Source organism: Phycodurus eques, chromosome 3 (genome assembly GCF_024500275.1).
Source record: "Phycodurus eques isolate BA_2022a chromosome 3, UOR_Pequ_1.1, whole genome shotgun sequence".
Taxonomy (NCBI): domain Eukaryota; kingdom Metazoa; phylum Chordata; class Actinopteri; order Syngnathiformes; family Syngnathidae; genus Phycodurus; species Phycodurus eques.
Genome location: NC_084527.1, coordinates 10,182,867 through 10,205,023, shown reverse-complemented (window position 1 = coordinate 10,205,023; position 22,157 = coordinate 10,182,867). Strand labels below are relative to the sequence as shown.

General features: G+C 44.9%; 1 protein-coding gene across 2 annotated transcripts in view; it reads left to right on the top strand.

Moving 5' to 3' along the window:
• sh2b3 (SH2B adaptor protein 3) overlaps positions 1-22,157 on the top strand; it is a 56,235-nt gene that overhangs the window by 12,191 nt on the left and 21,887 nt on the right. The window contains exons 1-2 of one of the 2 annotated variants that reach the window (XM_061671975.1): positions 2,125-2,358; positions 10,916-12,076. In XM_061671975.1, the coding sequence (XP_061527959.1) occupies positions 10,943-12,076 (1,134 nt within the window). In that variant the 5' untranslated portion in view covers positions 2,125-2,358; positions 10,916-10,942. Of the gene's footprint in view, positions 1-2,124; positions 2,359-10,915; positions 12,077-22,157 lie in introns of those variants that run through there. The other variant, XM_061671974.1, reaches the window with a different exon arrangement.

Sequence of the window (22,157 nt, the reverse complement as noted above, 5' to 3'; positions counted from 1 at the left end):
TTACGTTCATAAACAAATCATAAAATGCATAGGTGATGCAGTGCTGTTCCCATATTTTTGGTCTTGACTGGTCTGGAGAATAAATCTAAGTCGCACATGTGTGAGTCAGAGCCAGAATACAATCTGAAGTGGTTTTGACAATGGTCTCTCGACAAAGACTGATCACGGGTAATACAACACTCGTGTTGTGTACATGTTATACAGTATACGTCCTTGTAATTGTGTGCTGTGTGAAAATTGTTAATAAGGGGTTGCAAATGACATTTACATGCAAGTACAAAGAGTATGCTTTTTAATTATTTGCACTTCAAGCTGTTGCATTCATTATGTAATATTCACTCTGTAAATATTAAGAATGCGGCCTATTATGTTCATTAATTCTGACCTACATTCAGCAAAGGACATAGGTAATTTAAATTTGAGGGTTTTAACTTTTTTCGAATTTAATTTTCTAAATGGCACTTCAGTGCTAGTTTGAGAAAACTGGAAGTTCCCTTGTGAATATTATAGAGATCATCAATTTGTTGTGATTAAGTTTGAGAAATTGTTGAGTTGAAATCAAATGGTTTTCTCATAAATGAAAGTAACCTAATTGTGTAATATGTATTATTGCTTACAAGCTGCAAGCAATACATAATTTAGGGGCCAGTGAAGATGTACTGTACGCGCTGAGGTTTGTCTGTGGCGTGTCATGGCATCGAGTTGACATGGCACTGCTGCTGCATCACACGTCACTGCCATCTTGAGAAGTTTCAAGGTCGATTCAAGGTTGTGTTAAAATCAAACCAGTGAGTCATGAGGTTAGTCCTGTGGGCGAGATTAATTGGCGTGTACTGTGTATGTCATGCAATCTGCTTCCATCCTGCGCCATTAGAATCAGTTAAGGAAGAGAGTGTGAAGTTGCATTTAGATGTTGGGTTGGTTCACATTTAGTCTTGGCCTCCATCTGTATTGTGAAGCATTCGAAACAGAGAGCCTCCTTGATGAAGACTGTGACTAACAGTCTTGATAAGCCATGATTCTGTGTATTCGTTCCTCAGTTGTTTTTTTTTAAATGGCCATCACAAGGATCTGTTTTTCTTTTTTGAACAACACTGTTAAACAACTAAAAGACAGGCATTGTGTGTAAGGTTAAGTGAATTTTCATGGTAGTTTTGAATATAATTTATATTATTTTCCTCCTAACGGCATGAGACTCTGAGGAGTACTTGATTCTTGTCGCCAGCAGCTGTTTGAAACGTATGTTTGATACAGGCCCTGCTGCCTGTTTTTGATTTGAAGATGAAGTGACTGAGAGGCAGCCCCAGTAGTTCCTTCGTTTTAAATGGGACCTACCATGTGGCTGATGTGGATGTTTGTATTTATACCAGAGAGCAGGAAAGAACGGACTTAATGGATGCATTGTTTCAGGCTTGGAAAAAGTGTGCGAGATTTAGAGAGAGGCAGATGAGGGCTTATGAATAATTAAAGGTGTGTTCACACATAGTAGTGTGTAGTTCAGTACTCTGGTCTGGACTCAAGGGCTTTTTTTTACTTATTCGGTCCCCCTGCTCATTGGAAGACGAAACTGCTTAAAGCTCTTTGCGGTTATGGTAAGAGATCCAGAGCAAGAGTTAGAGTGTTCCAAAAATGTTATGTTTCCTCCACAAATGGAATTCATCGCTCCTAGGTGCATGAACGTGAGGACATCATCAGATGCACACAACCGGAGGAACTGGGCGATGAGGATGACCATGGGAACAGTGGCGTCTCAACCCCCTAGGGAGATACAGCAAGAGGAAGTTTGTGTGCATATGTGCGCGCATGTTGACTCGCTGATTGCTGAGTCATCGCTGGGCTGGCCATGCAGATAGAAAGAGCCTTCTGGGGGGCCAACTGCAGGGGTGCAAAGGAGGCGCAGACTGAGCATGCTCTGTAAAGTGCAGGAAGGGAATTAGTAATTGTGACAGGACTCCTCCTGAAACTGTACTGACGCAATATTTCGCGATGCCAAGTTTCTCCTCTTTGGCATTGGTATGTTAGATTTTGGGGGGAAACAACAAGTCAGCTGTAAGCTTGGGGCATGACACCATGTGCAGAAGTGGCTGCCTTTTAGTGGCGTCACTGAGGACATGGAGAGAGATTTGGTCAGGAGATAATTTGTCATGTTGGAGCATGTTTTGCTGAACACAAAGAAGCTCCCCCTTCTATTTCTTGTGGCTTTCTGTGATCTGTTGGAGTACTGAGCGTCCCCTACAACCCCGCCACCTCTACACACAAACGCAAACCCACATTTAAACTTATCCACAAATATACACACATTCAGTCATGCTTCCTGTTTGTAGAAAAGACCCTTTACTGCTGCATTGGAGGAAGCTGGTATGTATTGTAGCTCTTTGCTGACTCTTAAATCCATGTTTTAGTCATGATTAGTTTCAACTATTCAGAAAACACTGTGTGTTTTATATATTTAAATCCTTGAACAACATAAGGCTTCCACCTACAAAGTTACTTCTAATTAGATATTTTGCTTTATTTTGGTGATTTTACTGCATTTTCTTTTACCCCCCCCTGACTGAGGCCCCACTGACAGATATTCGTGCATACTTGTACGACTTGTACTCACTAGTGGCCAAAAGCTAAATGTTTGAAGAGGTGATGGACAGGATCTGTATTTCTTTTGGATAGGCATGACTACAAAGTTTCTTTGATTAGCTAAATGGTTAATTTTTAAAACCACTGCACCATGCCATTCTAATTATACAACCCCAATTCCAACGAAGTTGGGACGTTGTGTTAAACATAAATAAAAACAGAATACAATGATTTGCAAATCATGTTCAACCTACATTTAATTGAATACACTAGACAAGTGTAAGACAAAGACAAAACATTCATTCATTTTGAATTTGGTGCCTGCAACACGTTCCAAAAAAGCTGGGACAGCTGCATGTTTACCACTGTGTTACATCACCTTTCCTGTTTAACAAAACACTCAATAAGCCTTTGGGAACTGAGGACACTAATAAGGGGGGAGCTTGCAGTTTAAACTGTGCTTCGTAAGCGTGTCTATTCGTAGGTGCCATTTTCTGGGGTCCTTAGCCAAACCAAAGTTGTTTTGCACAATGCACATACCGCCGCTATATACCTACTGGGGGCGTGCCTTTAGCCTCCTTTTTCATGCGCACCCTTCCCCCTTTAACGTCCGCATGCTGTCCTCAGTCACGTCCGCCTTTCATCTATATTCGCAGCTTGTCGGCAGGAAATGCTTCCAGTCAGTCGAGCGGAGCGCTCATCACAACATTTACAGATTTTGGAACCCGGTGCACACATAAGGCGTGCCGCATTATAAGGCGCCCCGTCCATTTTGGAGACAATTTAAGATTTTTAAGTGCGCCTTATGGTCGTGAAAATACGGTACTTGTAACATGATTTTATGAAGCTGTTGTTTTTATAAAAGTGTAAAAACAATCACAACTACTGTTCTAAATATACAACAGCCCTCCCTCTTGATAAATGACGTGACGTTTAGGTCGATGTGCGCATCTCACACCGCTGTTCCCATGAAATGTATAGCAGAGTTGTATACATCCAATCGGAATAGATCACATGTAAACAGTTGACCAGAGATCAATTGAAATAAATTCTAATTTTGTGCTTCATAATGCACCACACATTTTCATGAGACAGGTCTGGACTGCTGGCAGGCCAGTCTCGTATTCACACTCATTTACTACAAAGCTACGCTGTTGTAACATATGCAGAGCTGTAGCTTCGCTTAGCATTGTCTTGCTGAACTAAGCAGGGCTGTCCCTGAAAAATACTATAATTAAATATAGGTTGAACATGATTTTCAAATCATTGTATTCGGTTTTTGTTTATGTTTAACGCAACGTCCCAACTTCATTGGAATTGGTGTTGTAAGAAGAGCGGCTTGGTATCAACGGTAGGTATTTTTTCTTTGCACATCCTGACTGGACGATAGTGTTGGGTAGGCCTGTCACTAAATACTATATTGACTTACTGTTTGATAAATAAAATGGACATTATAGTTTTTCCGTACACCCTGAACTGGTCGCCAATCCATCGCAGGGCACATATAAACAAACAACCATTTTCACTCACATTCACACTTATGGGCAATTTAGAGTCTTCAATTAACCTACCATACATGTTTTTGGGATGTGGGAGGAAACAGGAGTACTCGGAGAAAACCCACAAAGACACAGGGAGAACATGCAAACTTCACACAGGCGAGGCCAGATTTGAACCTGGGTCCTCAGAACTGTGAGGCAGACGTGCGAACCAGTCGGCCACCTAAAATAATAAATAAAATAAATGATAAAAAATAATAAGGCCGGGTCTTATTTTTCATGATTTCAGAGGCATAAAGAAAACAACAATATTAACGTTTATGGTGATAGTTTTTGAGAAGATATCCATCCATCTATCCATTTTCCACCGCTTATCCGGGTCGGGTCGCGGGGGCAGTAGCTTTAGCAGGGACGCTAAAGCTAGCTAGCAGGGGCGCTTTTTTTTTCAACCAGCTCTTCCGGGGGGATCCCGAGGCGTTCCCAGGCCAGCCGAAGGACGTAGTCTCTCCAGCGTGTCCTGGGTCGTCCCCTGGGTCTCCTCCCGGTGGGACGTGCCTGGAACACCTCACCGGGGAGGCGTCCGGGAGGCATCCGAATCAGATGCCCCAGCCACCTCATCTGGCTCCTCTCAATGCGGAGGAGCAGTGGCTCTACTCTGAGATCCTCCCGGATGACGGAGCTTCTCACCCTATCTCTAAGGGAGAGCCCGGACACCCTGCGGAGGAAACTCATTTCGGCCGCTTGTATCCGGGATCTTGTTCTTTCGGTCATGACCCACAGCTCATGACCATAAGTGAGGGTAGGAACGAAGATCGACCAGTAAATTGAGAGCTTCGCCTTTCGGCTTAGCTCCTTCTTTACCACAACGGACCGATACAAAGTGTGCATCACTGCAGACGCTGCACCGATCCGCCTGTCGATCTCCCGTTCCATTCTTCCCTCACTCGTGAACAAGACCCCAAGATACTTGAACTCCTCCACTTGGGGCAGGATCTCATCCCCGACCCGGAGAGGGCATGCCACCCTTTTCCGACTGAGGACCATGGTCTCAGATTTGGAGGTGCTGATTCTCATCCCAGCCGCTTCACACTCGGCTGCGAACTGCTCCAGTGAGAGTTGGAGCTCACGGCTTGATGAAGCCAACAGAACCACATCATCAGCAAAAAGCAGAGATGCAATACTGAGGCCACCAAACCGGACCCTCTCTACGCCTCGGCTGCGCCTAGAAATTCTGTCCATAAAAGTTATGAACAGAATCGGCGACAAAGGGCAGCCTTGGCGGAGTCCAACCCTCACCGGGAACGAGTTCTGACTTACTGCCGGAAATGCGGACCAAAGTCTGACTCCGGTCGTACAGGGACTGAACAGCCCGTATCAGGGGGTTCGGTACCCCATACTCCTGAAGCACCCTCCACAGGACTCCCCGAGGGACACGATCGAACGCCTTCTCCAAGTCCACAAAACACATGTAGACTGGTTGGGCGAACTCCCATGCACCCTTGAGGACCCTGCCAAGGGTGTAGAGCTGGTCCACTGTTCCACGGCCAGGACGAAAACCACACTGCTCCTCCTGAATCTGAGATTCGACTTCCCGACGGACCCTCCTCTCCAGCACCCCTGAATAGACCTTACCAGGGAGGCTGAGCAGTGTGATCCCCCTGTAGTTGGAACACACCCTCCGGTCCCCCTTCTTAAAAAGGGGGACCACCACCCCAGTCTGCCAATCCAGAGGCACTGTCCCCGATGTCCACGCGATGTTGCAGAGGCGTGTCAACCAGGACAGCCCCACAACATCCAGAGCCTTTAGGAACAGGAGAATCTCATCCACCCCCGGGGCCCTGCCACCGAGGAGCTTTTTAACTACCTCGGTGACCTCAAACCCAGAGATAGGAGAGCCCGCCTCAGAGAACCCACACTCTGCTTCCTCATGGGAAGGCGTGTAGGTGGAATTGAGGAGGTCTTCGAAGTATTCTCCCCACCGACTCACAACGTCCCGAGTCGAGGTCAGCAGCGCCCCATCCCCACTATACACAGTGTTGGTGGTGCACTGCCTTCCTCTCCTGAGACGTCGGATGGTGGACCAGAATTTCCTCGAAGCCGTCCGGAGGTCTTTCTCCATGGCCTCACCGAACTCCTCCCATACCCGAGTTTTTGCTTCAGCGACCACCAGAGCTGCATTCCGCTTGGCCAGCCGGTACCCATCAGCTGCCTCAGGAGTCCCACAGGCCAAAAAGGCCCAATAGGACTCCTTCTTCAGCTTGACGGCGTCCCTCACCGTTGGTGTCCACCAACGGGTTCGGGGATTTCCGCCACGACAGGCACCGACCACCTTACAGCCACAGCTCCGGTCGGCCGCCTCAGCAATGGAGGCGTGGAACATGGTCCACTCGGACTCAATCTCCCCAGCCTCCCCCGGAACATGAGCAAAGTTCTGTCGGAGGTGGGAGTTGAAACTCCTTCTGACAGGGGATTCTGCCAGACGTTCCCAGCAGACCCTCACAATACGTTTGGGCCTGCCACGTCGGACCGGCATCTTCCCCCACCATCGGACCCAACTAACCACCAGGTGGTGATCAGTTGACAGCTCCGCCCCTCTCTTCACCCGAGTGTCCAAGACATGCGGCCGCAAGTCCGATGACACGACCACAAAGTCGATCATCGAACTGCGACCTAGGGTGTCCTGGTGCCAAGTGCATGTGTGGACACCCTTATGCTTGAACATGGTGTTTGTTATGGACAATCCGTAACGAGCACAGAAGTCCAATAAAAGAACACCGCTCGGGTTCTGATCGGGGGGGCCGTTCCTCCCAATCACGCCCTTCCAGGTCTCACTGTCATTGCCCACGTGAGCATTGAAGCCCCCCAACAGAACAATGGAGTCCCCAGCGGGAGCGCTCTCCAGCACCCCCTCCAAGGACTCCAAAAAGGGTGGGTACTCTGAACTGCTGTTTGGTGCATAGGCACAAACAACAGTCAGGACCCGTCCCCCCACCCGAAGGCGGAGGGAGGCTACCCTCTCGTCCTCCGGGGTGAACCCCAACGTACAGGCGCCGAGCCGGGGGGCAATAAGTATACCCACACCTGCTCGGTGCCTCTCACCGTGGGCAACTCCAGAGTGGAAGAGAGTTCAACCCCTCTCGAGAGGACTGGTACCATAGCCCAAGCTGTGTGTGGAGGCGAGTCCGACTATATCTAGTCGGAACTTCTCGACCTCTCACACCAGCTCGGGCTCCTTCCCTGCCAGAGAGGTGACATTCCACGTCCCTAGAGCCAGCTTCTGTAGCCGGGGATCGGATCGCCAAGGTCCCCGCCTTCGGCCACCGCCCAGCTCACACTGCACCCGACCTCTATGGCCCCTCCCACAGGTGGTGAGCCCATGGGAAGGGGGACCCACGTTACCCTTTCAGGCTGTGCCCGCCCGGGCCCCATGGGTGCAGGCCCGGCCACCAGGCGCTCGCCTTCGAGCCCCACCACCAGGCCTGGCTCCAGTGGGGGGCCCCGGTGACCCACGTCCGGGCAAGGGAAAACGAAGTCCATTGTTTGTCGTCATCATTAGGGGTCTTTGAGTCGTGCTTTGAGAAGATATATGGTCTTTAAAAAAATTTTTATCGTGACATGCCTAGTGTTGGGGGTCACTAGGTGCTTTCACACTAGCAAGATTTAGTCCGTTGTAATCAAGTTAATTTTACCCCGTACAAAGACTACCCAGAAGAGGTTAGAATGAACTGGGCATGATTAAATTTTGGTAAAAAAGAAATTTCACCTTGATCCACTAACAACTTGCAAATAACCCAATCGGTTTTTACCTTAAACGGCGTAACTACAGGTTGGAATCGGATGCAAACATTGACTTACTCGGCATGTCTTCAATTTAGTGTCTACAGGTAGAATGGTTCATTAAACCCCAATTCCAGTGAAGTTGGGACGTTGTGTAAAACGTAGATAAAAACAGAATACATTGATTTGTAAATCCTTTTCAACGTATATTCAATTGAATAGACTACAAGGACTTAATGTTCCAATTAATTTGTTTGTTTGTTTGTTTTTTGCAAATATTCTCTCATTTTGAATTGATGACTGCAACACGTTCCAAAAAAAGCTGGGACAGGGGCAAAAAAAACTCACTTCTGTCCTGATTCTAGCCTCCACTACTCTTTCCCATAACTTCATTTTGTGGCTCATCAACTTTATTCCTCTATAGTTCCCACACCTCTGCACATCACCCTTGGTCTTAAAAATGGGCACCAGCACACTTTTCCTCCATTCCTCAGGCATCTTCTCACACGCTAGAATTCTATTGAACAAGCTGGTCAAAAACTCCACAGCCACCTCTCCTAGATGCTTCCATACCTCCACAGGAATATCATCAGGACCAACTGCCTTTCCATTTTTCATCCTCTTTAATGTGTTTCTAACTTCCCCCTTACTAATCATTACCACTTCCTGGTCCACCACACTTGCCTCTTCTACTCTCCCTTCGCTCTCATTTTCCTCATTCATCAACTCCTCGAAGTATTATTTCCATCTATCAAGCACACTCCTGGCACCAGTCAACATATTTCCATCTCTATCCTTAATCACCATAACCTGCTGCACATCCTTCCCATCTCTATCCCTCTGTCTGGCCAACCTGTATAGATCCTTTTCTCCTTCTTTAGTGTCCAACCTGGCATACATGTCATCATATGCCACTTGTTTGGCCTTTGCCACCTCTACCTTTGCTCTATGTCACATCTCAATGTATTCCTTTCGCCTCTCCTCGGTCCCACTTATTCTTAGCCAACCTTTTTCCTTTTATGATTACCTGTACAGTGAGGTTCCACCACCAAGTCTCCTTCTCTCCTTTCCTGCCAGAAGATACACCAAGTACTCTCCTGCCTGCCTCCCTGATCACCTTGGCTGCAGTGGTCCAGTCTTCTGGAAGCTCCTTCTGTCCACCGAGAGCCTGTCACACCTCTTCCCGAAAAGCTGCGCAGCACTCGTCCTGTCTCAGCTTCCACCACATGGTTCTCTGCTCTGCCTTTGTCTTCCTAATCTTCCTCCCCACCACCAGAGTAATCTTACACACCACCATCCTATGCTGTCTAGCCACAGTCTCCCCTACCACTAATTTACAGTCTGTAAACTCCTTTAGATTACATCGTCTGCACAAGATGTAATCCACCTGCGTGCTTCTACCTCTGCTCTTGTAGGTCACCCTATGTTCCTGCCTCTTCTGGAAATAAGTGTTCACTTCAGCCATTTGCATCCTTTTTTCAATTTCAAGTTTCAGCCTCATCACTCGATCTGATACTCTTTTCACCTCCAAGACATTCTTAGCCAACTCTTCTTTTAAAATAACCCCGACTCCATTTCTCTTCCCATCTACACGACGCTAAAATATTTAAAACCCTGCCCCTAAACTTCTAGCCTTACTGCCTTGCCACCAGGTCTCCTGGACACACAATATATCAACCTTTCTCCTTATCATCATGTCAACCAACTCCCGAGATCTTCCTGTCATTGTCCCAACATTCAAAGTCCCCGCATTCAGTTCTAGGCTCTGTGCTTTCCTCTTCTCTTTCTGCCGAAGAACCCGCTTTCCACCTCTTCTTCTTCGACTTCGACCCACAGTAGCTGAATTTCCACCGGCGGTGGCGGACGTTGTTAACCAGGGCCATGACCGATCCAGTATGGAATTCTTTGGATGAACGCTCATATTTGTTTGGCAAAGTTTTAAGTCGGATGCCCTTCCTGACGCAACCCTCTGCATTTATCCGGGCTTAGAGTTTGCACTGGCTTGTGCCCCCCATAGGGCTGCATTAAAAGGGCAAATAGCATTAAAAGGGCAAATAGTATCTGGTGTGAAAATATGCACACCATGTAGTATGTATACTACATATACTATATATATATATATATATATATATATATGTATATATATATATACATAGTATACATACTATATATATATATATATATATATATATATATATATATATGTATACTACATATATATATATATAGTATATATATGTAGTATAGCATGTGATACTTCTAAATGTTGCCAAGACTAATCAACATGCCCCCATTACGGCCCTGCTCCAGCGAGCGCTTCATCGTAAAGCCAAAGGGCCAAGTGTGTGGTCTGTGCACTTGTTGGTGGGGTTGCGCCTTGAAATGGGTCACGTGTCAACACCCGAGCACAGATGGTGGAGCCGACAGTGTGGTTGATTGAGAAATTTTCCAACCATACTTCCTTTGTCAAACCTCATTCAGTGTCTGTCTCAATGACTTATTACTGTGTTCATTCATTTCACATACTTGACCTTTTGCAATCGGCGCGGGGGAATTTATAACAGATTTAATCATTGTAATTGCTTCCACTCCTCCATCTCCTCGTTTTTGTTCTTAATGTCGTTTATCTCCTTTCTGGAGAGATTTCCTCACATCCTTTTGCTCATGATTCCGTTGATTCCAAGATTGAGACCAATGATTGAAACCAATGGCTCTTGAGCTAACTGGTGACCTGGATTAACTTTCTTTTTTTTCTGTGCAGACTTGTGTGATCCAATTCTGTTTGAGAGAGACTTGAGATAAAATTAGACTTTGGATGTGCCTGAACAAAGTTTCAAGTGTTTGAAAGAAATGCTTTGACTGGATTCCTTTTTTAGTACTCAGGTTCTTGCACAACACTCAGCATTATCTCAATTTGATCATAGTTACATTTCCATATATCTCAGTTTTGTAACCCCCCTATCCATCCATCCCTTACCTCACTCTTGATCAATTTTTCACTTTTCAACACTTCTTTATTTGTCATTCTCTTTTAGTTAGTTCCTTCTGTGTTTGCTTCTCTGCAGTGATTCTCAACCGGTCTGGTTACTGCAATGAATGGTAACACATTCCATCCAGTCAGCACCACCACGACAGTAGGAGGCAGCCCAGGCGTGGTGGCACCCCCGCGAGGCTGGAGGGAGTTCTGCGAGCTGCATGCCATCGCCACAGCACGGCAACTTGCAGGACACTACTGGAACTTCGCCAGGGAGCGCCCCCAGCATGACGTTCTCCCGCCGGAGACGTTTTCCAAGCAGTTCACCGACATCTTCCAGCAGCACTTCAGCTGCGAGGTCGACAAGGATGGCACGCCTCTCCAGCAGAGCACCTGCTCCACCGCTCCTGGCAACACTACCAGCACTAGTCCGGCGGTTCCTCCGGTTTCATCGCAGACCATGATCAGTCGATTACGAATCACTGCTTTGTCCGGGGTGCAGGACTACCGGGAGGCGGGTCGACAAACTGGAGGAGCCGCTCTCTTTACCGTCGTGTCGCCAAAAGTAGAGCCGGTCGTGGCGAGCAGGGAGCAAGAGCAGCCTCTGCGTTGCACGGCGGGAAACCCCCATTCAGGAAACCCGGTGCTGCTCAGGGGCTTGACCCGTACATTCGGCAGCGGGTCATTATTGTTCCGTAGCCGTAGTAACGAGGAGCTGTCTGGCACAGACGGTCGACAAGTAGCCAACCCTTCAGCTTCGGGTCCATCACATGACGTCACACACTTCTCTGTCAATCAGATTCGGCAGTCTGTCAGACGACTTTTTAAGAAACGGCCACTTCCCAGGCCGCCCTCGTCCCAGGACCTGTCTGCCAACAACCTCACCCATTCGCTCACCTGCCCCGCTAGCAGTGCGCCCTTCACGTCTGAGCAAACATTACCCTCTTCTTCCACACAAACACCCTCTTTGCTCAACTCTGAAGCCACGCCTCCGGCATCGTCACCGCTCTCTGGAGTAGCCTTCAATTTCCTGGATCGTTTCCGTTGGTTACGCGGCGGGAGCATGAGGCAGAGGAGATCAGAGGTCAGCAGCTGCTGTAAAGAGGGCCAGCTAAGGTACTTGCAAGTTGACGACACCATTTCAGACTCTCTGCCGCGATGGCAGCGCTGCCGCCTGCTGGTCAGGAGGATCAGGGACGCTGAAGGCGGAGGAGGCGAGGGCTACCAGTTGGAGCTTTATGATCCTCCAAAGGTACAAACACAGTCACACACACGAAAATTGACTGACTGCTTATCTCATATTATGCTTGCACATGCACCATGAAATCCATGCCTGCAATAGATCCCAGCAATTGTTGAGAGTCAGGTTGTATAAGAGAGGATGTATCCTAAATCAGGAGCAGCGTAACCCAGAAAAGGTTTTTAGTTTTTTTGCCTGTGTCCGTACACAAAATAGCAGCAGTTTCCACTACCTTATAATATAACACACACAAAATCCAGCTCTCACACACACAGCACAACACACACAGGGGCACTGTCATTTCCTGCATCCAGCTGTTTTTGTCGCAGGGGTATCCACCATCCTTTTTTAAAATCATTTCCAGTTTCCTTTGTCCCTTGTTTGTTTTCCTAAGTGAATGAAGTGCAATGATTTTTGCCTTGTGACCAAACAAGAGCAGAGCTATTTTGGCATTTATGTTCACATTTATTTGGTATCCATTTTTCTCTTCTGCCTTCAGTAACTGATTTAGCATTTTAACTAACACCCACTCAGTGCTCTATGATGTTCAAGAAGCTGTGGATTTCATCAAACCGATTGAACATTAGAACATCCAGAGTTCTGCAATGCTCTTTGACTTCCTTTTGTTCAAATTCCAAATGGAAATAAAGTTTTTCATTTCACAGCAGCGCTAACTGTCACATAATAAAACCGTTATTACCTGTTTTAAAGTAAAGTTTTAACATTCTTAACAGCAACACCGAGTATAAAAAGAAGTTCCTCCTTTATCATCACGAATCGATCAAATGCTCTCACGAGCCAAGACCGAGAAGCGGGAGTTTGCTGACCCCTGCTTTAATTGCTCATTGAGCTGGGGTCTCTCCTGATATGGGGACTTTCTCACGCAATATGATGACGGTTTTAAACTCCTTTTTGCCCGTATACTGCGGAGAGACCACTCAATTTTAATCAATCTTCTGGGCGTTTACACTAAACTCATCAGTGCACTCCATAAATGTATTTCACACACATAGTGTAGCTAATTAGTCTTAGAACCTGGGTAAAGAAACCAAAGGAAACAGAGTGGCTATAATAGATCAGAACTAGTTTGCGCTCATGTCACCGATTACTGTCACACGCTTCCTCGTTATGCGGTCTATTGTTATGCATATATGTAACAGCGTTTCACCACTTTAGCACTTTTACTGTGTGCTGAATTACTTCAAAGAATATGTGAGAATTCATGTCCTCTTGCACTCTGGTGAGTAGAAAAACCTCCCACGCTGCTTCCTGTTTGTTTGGGGCTTACTTCAGCCACATGCTCTCCCAGTGTTTACATGTGACTCCGTTCGGACTCTAATACGAAAGTCACGTTCATGCGTCAGGTTTTTGGCTGAATAAACAAGCTTGAGGTTGCACACCTTGAAGTAGCACAGTGCATCGCAGTCACATCAGCAGTCTTTTTTTTTCTTTCTTTCTTTACTCATGCATGAGCTCGTGTTTGGCTCCCAGCGTAATGGGAGAAAACACTGCAATTTTTCAAGTCGGTCCAGCTGCAAGGCAGCTCGTGTTTGCACACCCACTCCCCCAGGAGCTCAGAACCAGTAATCAAAGTGGCTCACTTGACTATTGTCCCAGCCACAGCCATCTGTAAGGTCACTGGAAACAGGGCTGCATCTCGCCTCTGGGTGTGTGCCAGTTTGTATCCTGGCCCACACACTTACGCTAGGTCAATGAGAAAGAGGTTGCATGTGTGCGCTTGGTAGTATTTTATATTTAGAAGCCCTCAACCTCTCTGCCAGCTGCGAGGCCGACCGCATGCTTGAAGTAATTGACTTAATGATAGGGCCGAAGCTGCGCATGTGCCCGCGCATACGTGTGCGTTTGTTCACCGCGGCGAAGGCCCTGGCAGGATTTTGCCCACTCCACTGCAACGCCAAAAGCATCAGGGTTCTCTCACTTTATGTTTGTGCACGTGTGTGGAATCTTGGCAGGGCAGAGCGTTAAGGGCCCCGAGAATGGCCTTAAAAGGAAGGAGAGCTGTTCACTATCATGCACACAATTTAAGGCTCGTGAGGAAAATTTGTTTGCCAAACTTTTTCTTTTTAATCTTCCAATAAATCTGAGGACCTTCGCAGTGTATGAGCACAAATACGGCAATAATAACTATATCCGGTTTTAGTGACTTGTATTTATATCTGTGCTATGTCTTTTGTGTGAAACGGTATTATCAGCTAACTCATTTAGCTAAAAGAGGAAGCTGCTTTGGAACTGATAATGTAGTTCCAGCCATGACGCACCTGCAACAAGTCCAGAGAATTGATCGGAAAATGCAATAATCTCACCAGATGATGTCTGATTACACAGCCTGAGGTGACAATTGGGTTAAAATGTAATGGCAACAGTAAATAAAAGTGCATCAAGTGTGCTTTTGTCAATGTAGGCAAAACCGAAGACTGTTTCACTTCTGCATTGTCTAAATTGAAGGCCACATAATGGAACATTGCATTGTGTAATGAAAGTATGTGCCCTCAACAGTACTTACATCTATTTCCCATAGGATCCATCCATCCATCCATTTCCTGAACCACTTATCCTCACTAGGGTCGCGGGCATGCTGGAGCCCATCCTAGCTGACTTCGGGCGAAAGGCGGACTACACCCTGAACTGGTCGCCAGTCAGTCACAGGGCAACACGGACAACCATTTGCACTCACATTCACACCGTCACTGAGTGGGAACTGAACCCACGCCTGCACCAAAGTCAGGCGAGTGTACCACTACACCGTCAGTGATTCCCGTAAAATAAAATGGAAAATAAATTTATAAGTACCAGAGTCAAAATGAGTCAAAGTTATTAATAGTACAGGCAAAGATTTAAGGAACATTTTAATGCAAATTTAAAAAAAAAAGAATAATAAAACACGACACACAGTGTGAATCGACTGAAGTTTAGCTGACTTAATGATAATTTTTTTTCTTTTTCTTTTATATTTATTGTCAAGTCAGCACGATCAACGAGTGGTTACCACAACTGCATGTCCACAGTTCAGGGTTCGAATCTCGACTTCAGCCTGCCAGTGTGGCATTTGCGTGTTCTCAATTTGCTTGCGTGGGTTTTCTCCAGGTACTCTGGCTTCCTCCCGTATTCCAAAAACATGATGTTAGGTCCAATGTAGACTTTAAATTGTTCATCATGGGTGTAAAATGTGAGTGTGAATACTTTTTTGTCTATACCGTATGCCCCGCGATTGCCTGGTGACTAATACGCCTCTTGCCCAATATCAGCTGGGTTAGGCTCCAGCTCACCAATGACCCTAATGAGAACAAGAGGTAGGGATGGATGGATATTATCACGACCCATATTGTACTGAGCAGCCAGGACAGACATCTGTGTCCCACTTTTCTTCTTTGTAATAAATTCCATTTATGGTTCTGTGGTTTCTGTCAAATTTTCCTGTGGTGGTATCTTTAAAAAAGCAAAACACGTTTTTGTGAGATTTATCTCTCTGTCCATTTTCTACAGTATTTTGTCCTCATTGGGATCACAGTTGAGCTGGAACTCATCCCAGCTGACTCTTGGGCGAGAGGTGGGGGACACCCTGTACTGGTCGCCAGCCAAAACATATTTTTCAATGCCCCGACAATGGTTTATCTGTGTGAACCCTGGAGCAATAACCAAAGTAATTTGTTTATCACGACTACTGTAATCGGTCATTAAAGCAGGTTTAAGGTCTGTTTTTCTTCTGCATGTGTGATGACAAAACAGTCAGGCCAAAGATGCTTCCCTGCAGAAGTGAATCTTGTCATTTCAGCTGAAAGGACGGAAGTCAGGACAAAGACATTACTGACGCCAACATATCATCGCTGTCAATAGCTTCAGTATCTTGAAGAGAATAAACTGACCCCCGCAACCTGCATACAATTTACATTTCGTTCCGCTCAGTTTTAGATTAATTGGTCCGTGCCTCTCGGAGCAAATGTGCGACATGAACTCGCTGCAGTTTCTTTAGCGTGTTTAGCCTTGAGATTGTCGTCTGTCAGATTTTGACTCGCTCCCTCTGCAGCACGAACGCTCGTTCCTTTCATCTGATGCGCGCGCGCACGTACAAAAAAGGCTGCCGACAAGCTCAGAATGTTGCCAGGAAAGTTGCGGTGTCGCTCCCTTCCAAAAGTCACTTTAGTTCCCACAGACGGCTGAAAGTCTCACAGCGGATATGTTTCCTCAGACCTCCTGTAGGCTTCGTCCTAATCACATCTCAGCTGTGTGTGTGTGTATGTTCCAGCTTTTCTCGTCTTAATCTTTCCCACATGGTTTCTCTTCATGCTTTGTTCTTGACTTGTCATTCGCTGTCTGTCCGTGTTGTCTTCTGCACTTATTTCATGTCCTCCTGTATATTGGCGGCATATTGGAGCCAATTAGACTGGCATGGTACCTTGTCTTAATGCTCTAGTGTCGAGACAAAAAAAGATTCTAAGCGACTGCACAAATTTGGAGTAGCTCTAGCAATGCAATGGGCAGGATGACTGGAAAATGGGTCATACGTTAACACTGCAACTGGGATGCTCGTTGACCTGTTAGTTGATCAGAGTTCTAATAATCATTTTATAAGAAATATGTTGCATAATAAACATAATATAACTGGTGGATGCACAGGATATAGGAAACTGGAGATGAGACTATTGCTAAAGGTGAGTTGACTCAGGTGTCATAGAAGTGTAAAAAGAAGTGAACCTCTGTATTGTAAAAAAAATTGAGTTAGACTTCTCACCCCTAAAGGGCAGTTAAAGGTGAGTCTGCACTTTAGCGTGTAAAATAACCAACTGCATAACAAAACTTAAAATAACTTATGCATCCATCACAGTAATGACTGGACTGCTTGTGCATGGGAGGTTATAATTATCATAACATCTATGCTAATTTCCGTTTGCCTGTTTTTGGAGTTTTGCATTATATGTTAGGAATAATCTACCACACTTCCGTTAGAGGAAATTGCATGGTTTGTTTGAACATTTTGGTCTTTAAATAGGCAACATTCAATTTTCTTTTGTTTTATGTGTCAGTTTTACAATAAACTTCAACTTGGAGTGACAAACAGCTTGGAGCAAGCACACTTGGCCTCTTATTTGGAGAACTGTGTGGGCGAGTAAGGAATTCAATGTTTAAAGAGTGCAGGAGGGGTAAAACGATTTTTTAAAATATGGTCTTTCTACATATATCGCAGAGTTTCACCTATTGCGGGTGGGTCGGGAACGTATCCCAGCCATAAATGGAGCTTGTAGCCCTTTAAGGTCTTGGACATGGTAGCGTTTTATGTGACTTTTCAATATTTTCCCCAAAATTCTGGCTGTATTAAAGAATCAGAATCATCTTTATTTGCCAAGTATGTCGAAAAACAAAGAAGGAATTTGTCTCCGGTAGTTGGAGCCGCTCTAGTATGACAACAGACAGTCAATTGACAGAGAACACTTTGGAGACAGAAAGACATTGACAAAAAAAAAAAAAACAGTCACTGAGCAGTAAAGAGTTGCTAGTTATTTGGTAATGCCGGTACATTTAAGATGCAGAGTCCTCTTGCAGTTGGAGCAGTTCGAATGACTAATTTTGCAATAGTCCGGTGCAATTCTAAAGAGGATGTGATTCAACTTTAAAGACTCCATTGTAGTTGCGGGTGTGCTTTTCCACACACCTATGCAGAGGTTAAGAAAAGGCATTCTTAGCATAAGTGGAAAGTAGTTTTTGATCAGCCCGACTGCCTAGTCTATCTGTTGCGTATTACTTGTGCTTTAGTCTCTCATTTGGCAACATGCAGCATTATGCCTGGATCAGACTACAAGACAAATTTGGTCTTTCACGATTGCATGTCAGACTACTACCATAAAATCTTGCCGTATATTGGTCAAAAAGTGGCAACACTACACGATATGTATTCCGATACCACCGCATCTCGATAACAACAATGGATGAATTGTGTTGGAGGGAAAAAGAATAAAAAGAGAAAAAGCGCACCGGTGCTCGGGAGTGGGCTGTCCATTCAACAGGAGCTTGAGGTATGTTCACATACTTTTAATACAATGCGGCTCGCAAGCAGGCAACATTTTGTTATGTAGCCTAGCAAGCTAGTGCTAGCACTAACGTTTGTATGTAAACAAGCCGGCGTTCTGTCCAGTCATGCTCTAAATCTTCAGTAAACATTGGTTTGTGCTCGTTAATAAATATTGACAACGGTGCACAAGAATGCTGACAACGGGAAGCACGGGAGGCGATGCGCCGGTCACAAAACGCAATCCTATTGGTTGACGTCAAGGTTCGCTGTCGGAGAGTTGTCGTTGATATGTCACACTACACGGAAGAAATCCCAAAAAATCAAACATGCTTGACTTCATTTTGGCGTCGTAGGGCTATCGTAGGGCCAGCTCGTTGGTTGTGGATTATGTCACAGTACAAGACATAAATATGACAAAATATGTCTGGGAAATCGCCCACAATAGCTAATCGGGTCAATATCGGGGCTAAAATCCTGTAGTCTGATCTAGGCATAAATTTGCCCTTCATCACATTCCACAAATAAAGCTCTCCGCACACATGGGCCCAGTCAGCTGTACCAGAAACCAAATGGAACCAGCCGAGAAGAGACACAGGAAATGCAACAGTGAGAGACATGAGAGACACAGGCGGCAGCGCTAAGATAGGAAAGCCAGGAAAAGGAAGGGGAACGACTTGGGTGTCTGTTTAGAAGTGTTGAATTTGAACAAGTCTTGCATAATCTCATCTCACAGAAGGCTTATCTCACAGAAGGCTCTCTTGTATTTCAGTGTTGATATTATTACCTAAATGTTGGATTGATATCTAAGGCTCACTTGACCTTTTACTTGTCAATAGTGCTTGTGTAGAAAATGACTGGTCCAGGGGCTACCTCTGTGAGCTAGCCAAGAAAATTGGCGACACATGCACTTTGTTTCGTGCCTGGACTATTGCATCAGAATGGAAAAAGTCATTGGTAAAGTTCTCGCCAATATCAGCCAAAGAAAAGTGACGTGATGAGCCGAGATGTGGCGAGCAATTACACTTCAAAGGAATGTCGTATTTTGCTTCATTTGATTTCATTGAGTCACAACCTCTCGAACCTCCGCAAAATTACTCTCACAACTATGACTGAGCTGGGATCTTAAGTTCAACTGTTGAAAATGCCTTAAAAGTGCATGTCTTTCAGTTTGCATGTGTGTTTTGGTGTGACAAAAATCAAGAGAAACATCTAAAGGAAGTGAAGTGGTTTGAGTCATGTGGTCAAGATGCTTGTCAGATCTCACTGTCGTTTCTTTCGAGTGTCTCTTTTTGCAGGAGTGGGTTGTCAAGCTGTCTGCCTTTTTAATGTGTAAACGCATGCCCTTGCTTCTTTCATCTATTTTTGATTAATTCGGTTTAATTTCTTCTTTTGTGTGGTTGTGTGCTAACCTAGGACCAAAACACCAGTGAAACACAACCCTCCCAAGTTGCATGTGGAAAGCCCTCACAATGCAAAGCTGTGCAACAGCCTCAATCAGCAGTTTTCCTTTGGCCTTATTTGCATGCAGACAAACATGAAAATGCCTCAAAGCACTAATAATTACTAAGTCCTTAACTATACAATATCAAAACCAAAAATCGCAATACTCTATGGTACAAACCTGTGTTGCCTTTGAAATTGCAGAACCACGAAACGCCCCTTCCTACTCCCAAAGTGTGTGTGTTCAATCCAGAATAGATAAAGCCATCTGAGAGCACAGTGCTAGCAAACTTAATATAATTAGTATTATTTTAATACTAGAGATTGGACTCGCCACCTAATGCCCCAATGGCTATTCGCATTGACAGTAGTGAATGACTAGCGAATAACAATAGAATCGTAACTCCTTGTACTTCCGAAGTAAAGATGTCATGGTCCAACAAATGAAAAATCCATTTTGATTATTGAAAACTATCTATAACCCCCTGGTTAAGTCCTGGTCGCATTTTTTTGGGGGGGTGGGGTGGGGGGGGATGGGTTGCAGATTTTTTTCCCAACACCAAAGAAGACAGCTGACGCATTTTAGCTGACGCGTTTTAGCAACAGCTTTTCCCTCCGGAGAAATCTGTTGGCAAAATGCTTTTTTTTCCAGTTTGAAATGGCTTACTTTAACCAGGATCCCTTGCCGCATCACGGCCATGGTCTGTTGTATGCCGGTCTCAGTCCTGTAAAATGCGTAAATACTAAGCCAGCTAGTTAACTTAGCTGCTAGTTAGTGGTAGCTGGCTATGTCTCATCAGTCATCTGCCACAATATGTTGAATGAATCTTTCATAACTTCATCCAATTCATCTACCATAAACATCCGTGCAGCTCCTCATGGCCATCGGACGCGTCGTTCCGCGGAAAAGATGGTCTCGGGGGAGACTATGGCTCCGTTTTCCACGTGATCTGGTACAACTATGGGCACAATTGTGCATATGCACATGCACAGTTAGTCAAAATGGCGGCAGAAGGAAAACGAAGCATTGCACCTCTTGTCAGAATAAAATACGTTCCTTCATTCGTTTTCAGTCGAATGGGGAAAATTATGATTCGGGATTCGTTTTTTTCAAGCAGACACGCGAGTGAATGCAAATTGCCACTCATTTGTTCGTAGCTCTAGTTAATACATAGAAGGAAGCTCTAGTTAAGACATACAAGGGAAACCATAAGTTGTACAAGTTGGAGTTCAACCCAAAATTTTCTCATGTCTCTAAAGTTGTGTGTATATTTGCGTATTCCTTTTCATATTCACACTATTTTACACTATTCTTTCATTGTGAGGTAGCTGCGTAACTCATCCCTGTGTAAGGCCTGCTCCTCTCGTTCGCTCAGGTTTCCATTACATTGGTGTCAATTATTTATTATTGCGTGCCTCTCACTTGTAACAGAATGTTTAAGAATCCCCATTGCCAGTGGAACGTATTTGCCTCTCACAGAAAACTGCCTTTTAAACATTTTGGCAGAGTTTGACCTTGGATAGTCACGTTTGGCATTGACGCTCGTGTGGAAAATGTTATCACGGCTTGATCTCACTCCCAATGCAGGCTGGCTTCTGGCTCAGCTGAACCTGGGAAGTGAAGTCAGGAAGAGCAGAATTGCATTACAATGTTTGTTCAAACACGCCAAACAGGAAAGAAAGGATCTAGGGGTGAACCTCTCCCTTCATCAAAAAACACTGACAGCACATTCTCATGCCTTTTGGTTTGTTTTAATGGAAATATTATTAGAATTTTCATAGGGGATTTGCAGTTTTTGATCACCTTTCCTTGATCTAAAAATAGAGGAAATACAGTCAATTCATATATATAGTGCTTAGCAAATGCATTAAAGTTAGATCATCCAGCATAAAGAAATACTTTGGTGCGGACTTCAGTGAGCTCTCGATGTTATACAATTTTTAAGTGAGTGAAGAATTTGAGCCGGCTCACTGGGCTTCTCTCAGAAGTCAGAAGTTAATCAAACACATAATTCAAACCTTCAACAATTATTTGTGCTTTACTCTTTTTTCAATGAATCAATGAAATTGATAAACATCAATAATTGAAAGTGTTGGCAACGAATTTTGTTATTATATTATTATATATTATTATTATTATATTATTATATATTATTATTGCTGTTCCTGATGTGTGCGACTTGGGGTGTTCGGGGCAGTGTGGCGCACACATACAGATAACACAACTTCATCAGATAAAAGTCGCGCTTGAACGGCATTAAATGTCAGAATCAGAATCAGAATCATCTTTATTTGCCAAGTATGTCCAAAACACACAAGGAATTTGTCTCCGGTAGTTGGAGCCGCTCTAGTACAACAAACAGTCAATTTACAGAACACTTTGGGGACATAAAGACATTGACAAAAAACAATTGTGCAAAAAGATGCAGAGTCCTCTAGCACTTAGAGCAGTTCGAACGACTAATATTGCAATAGTCCGGTGGAATGACCATTGTGCAAAGGGCGCTGAGACTTCAAGGAGTGTATGCGGTTTAAAGTGACGAGTAGTGCGATCATCTGGGACAATGTCGGTTGTGCAAATGTTACAGATACTCCTCAATCAGTGTGCAAATGGAGCAGATGCTACTC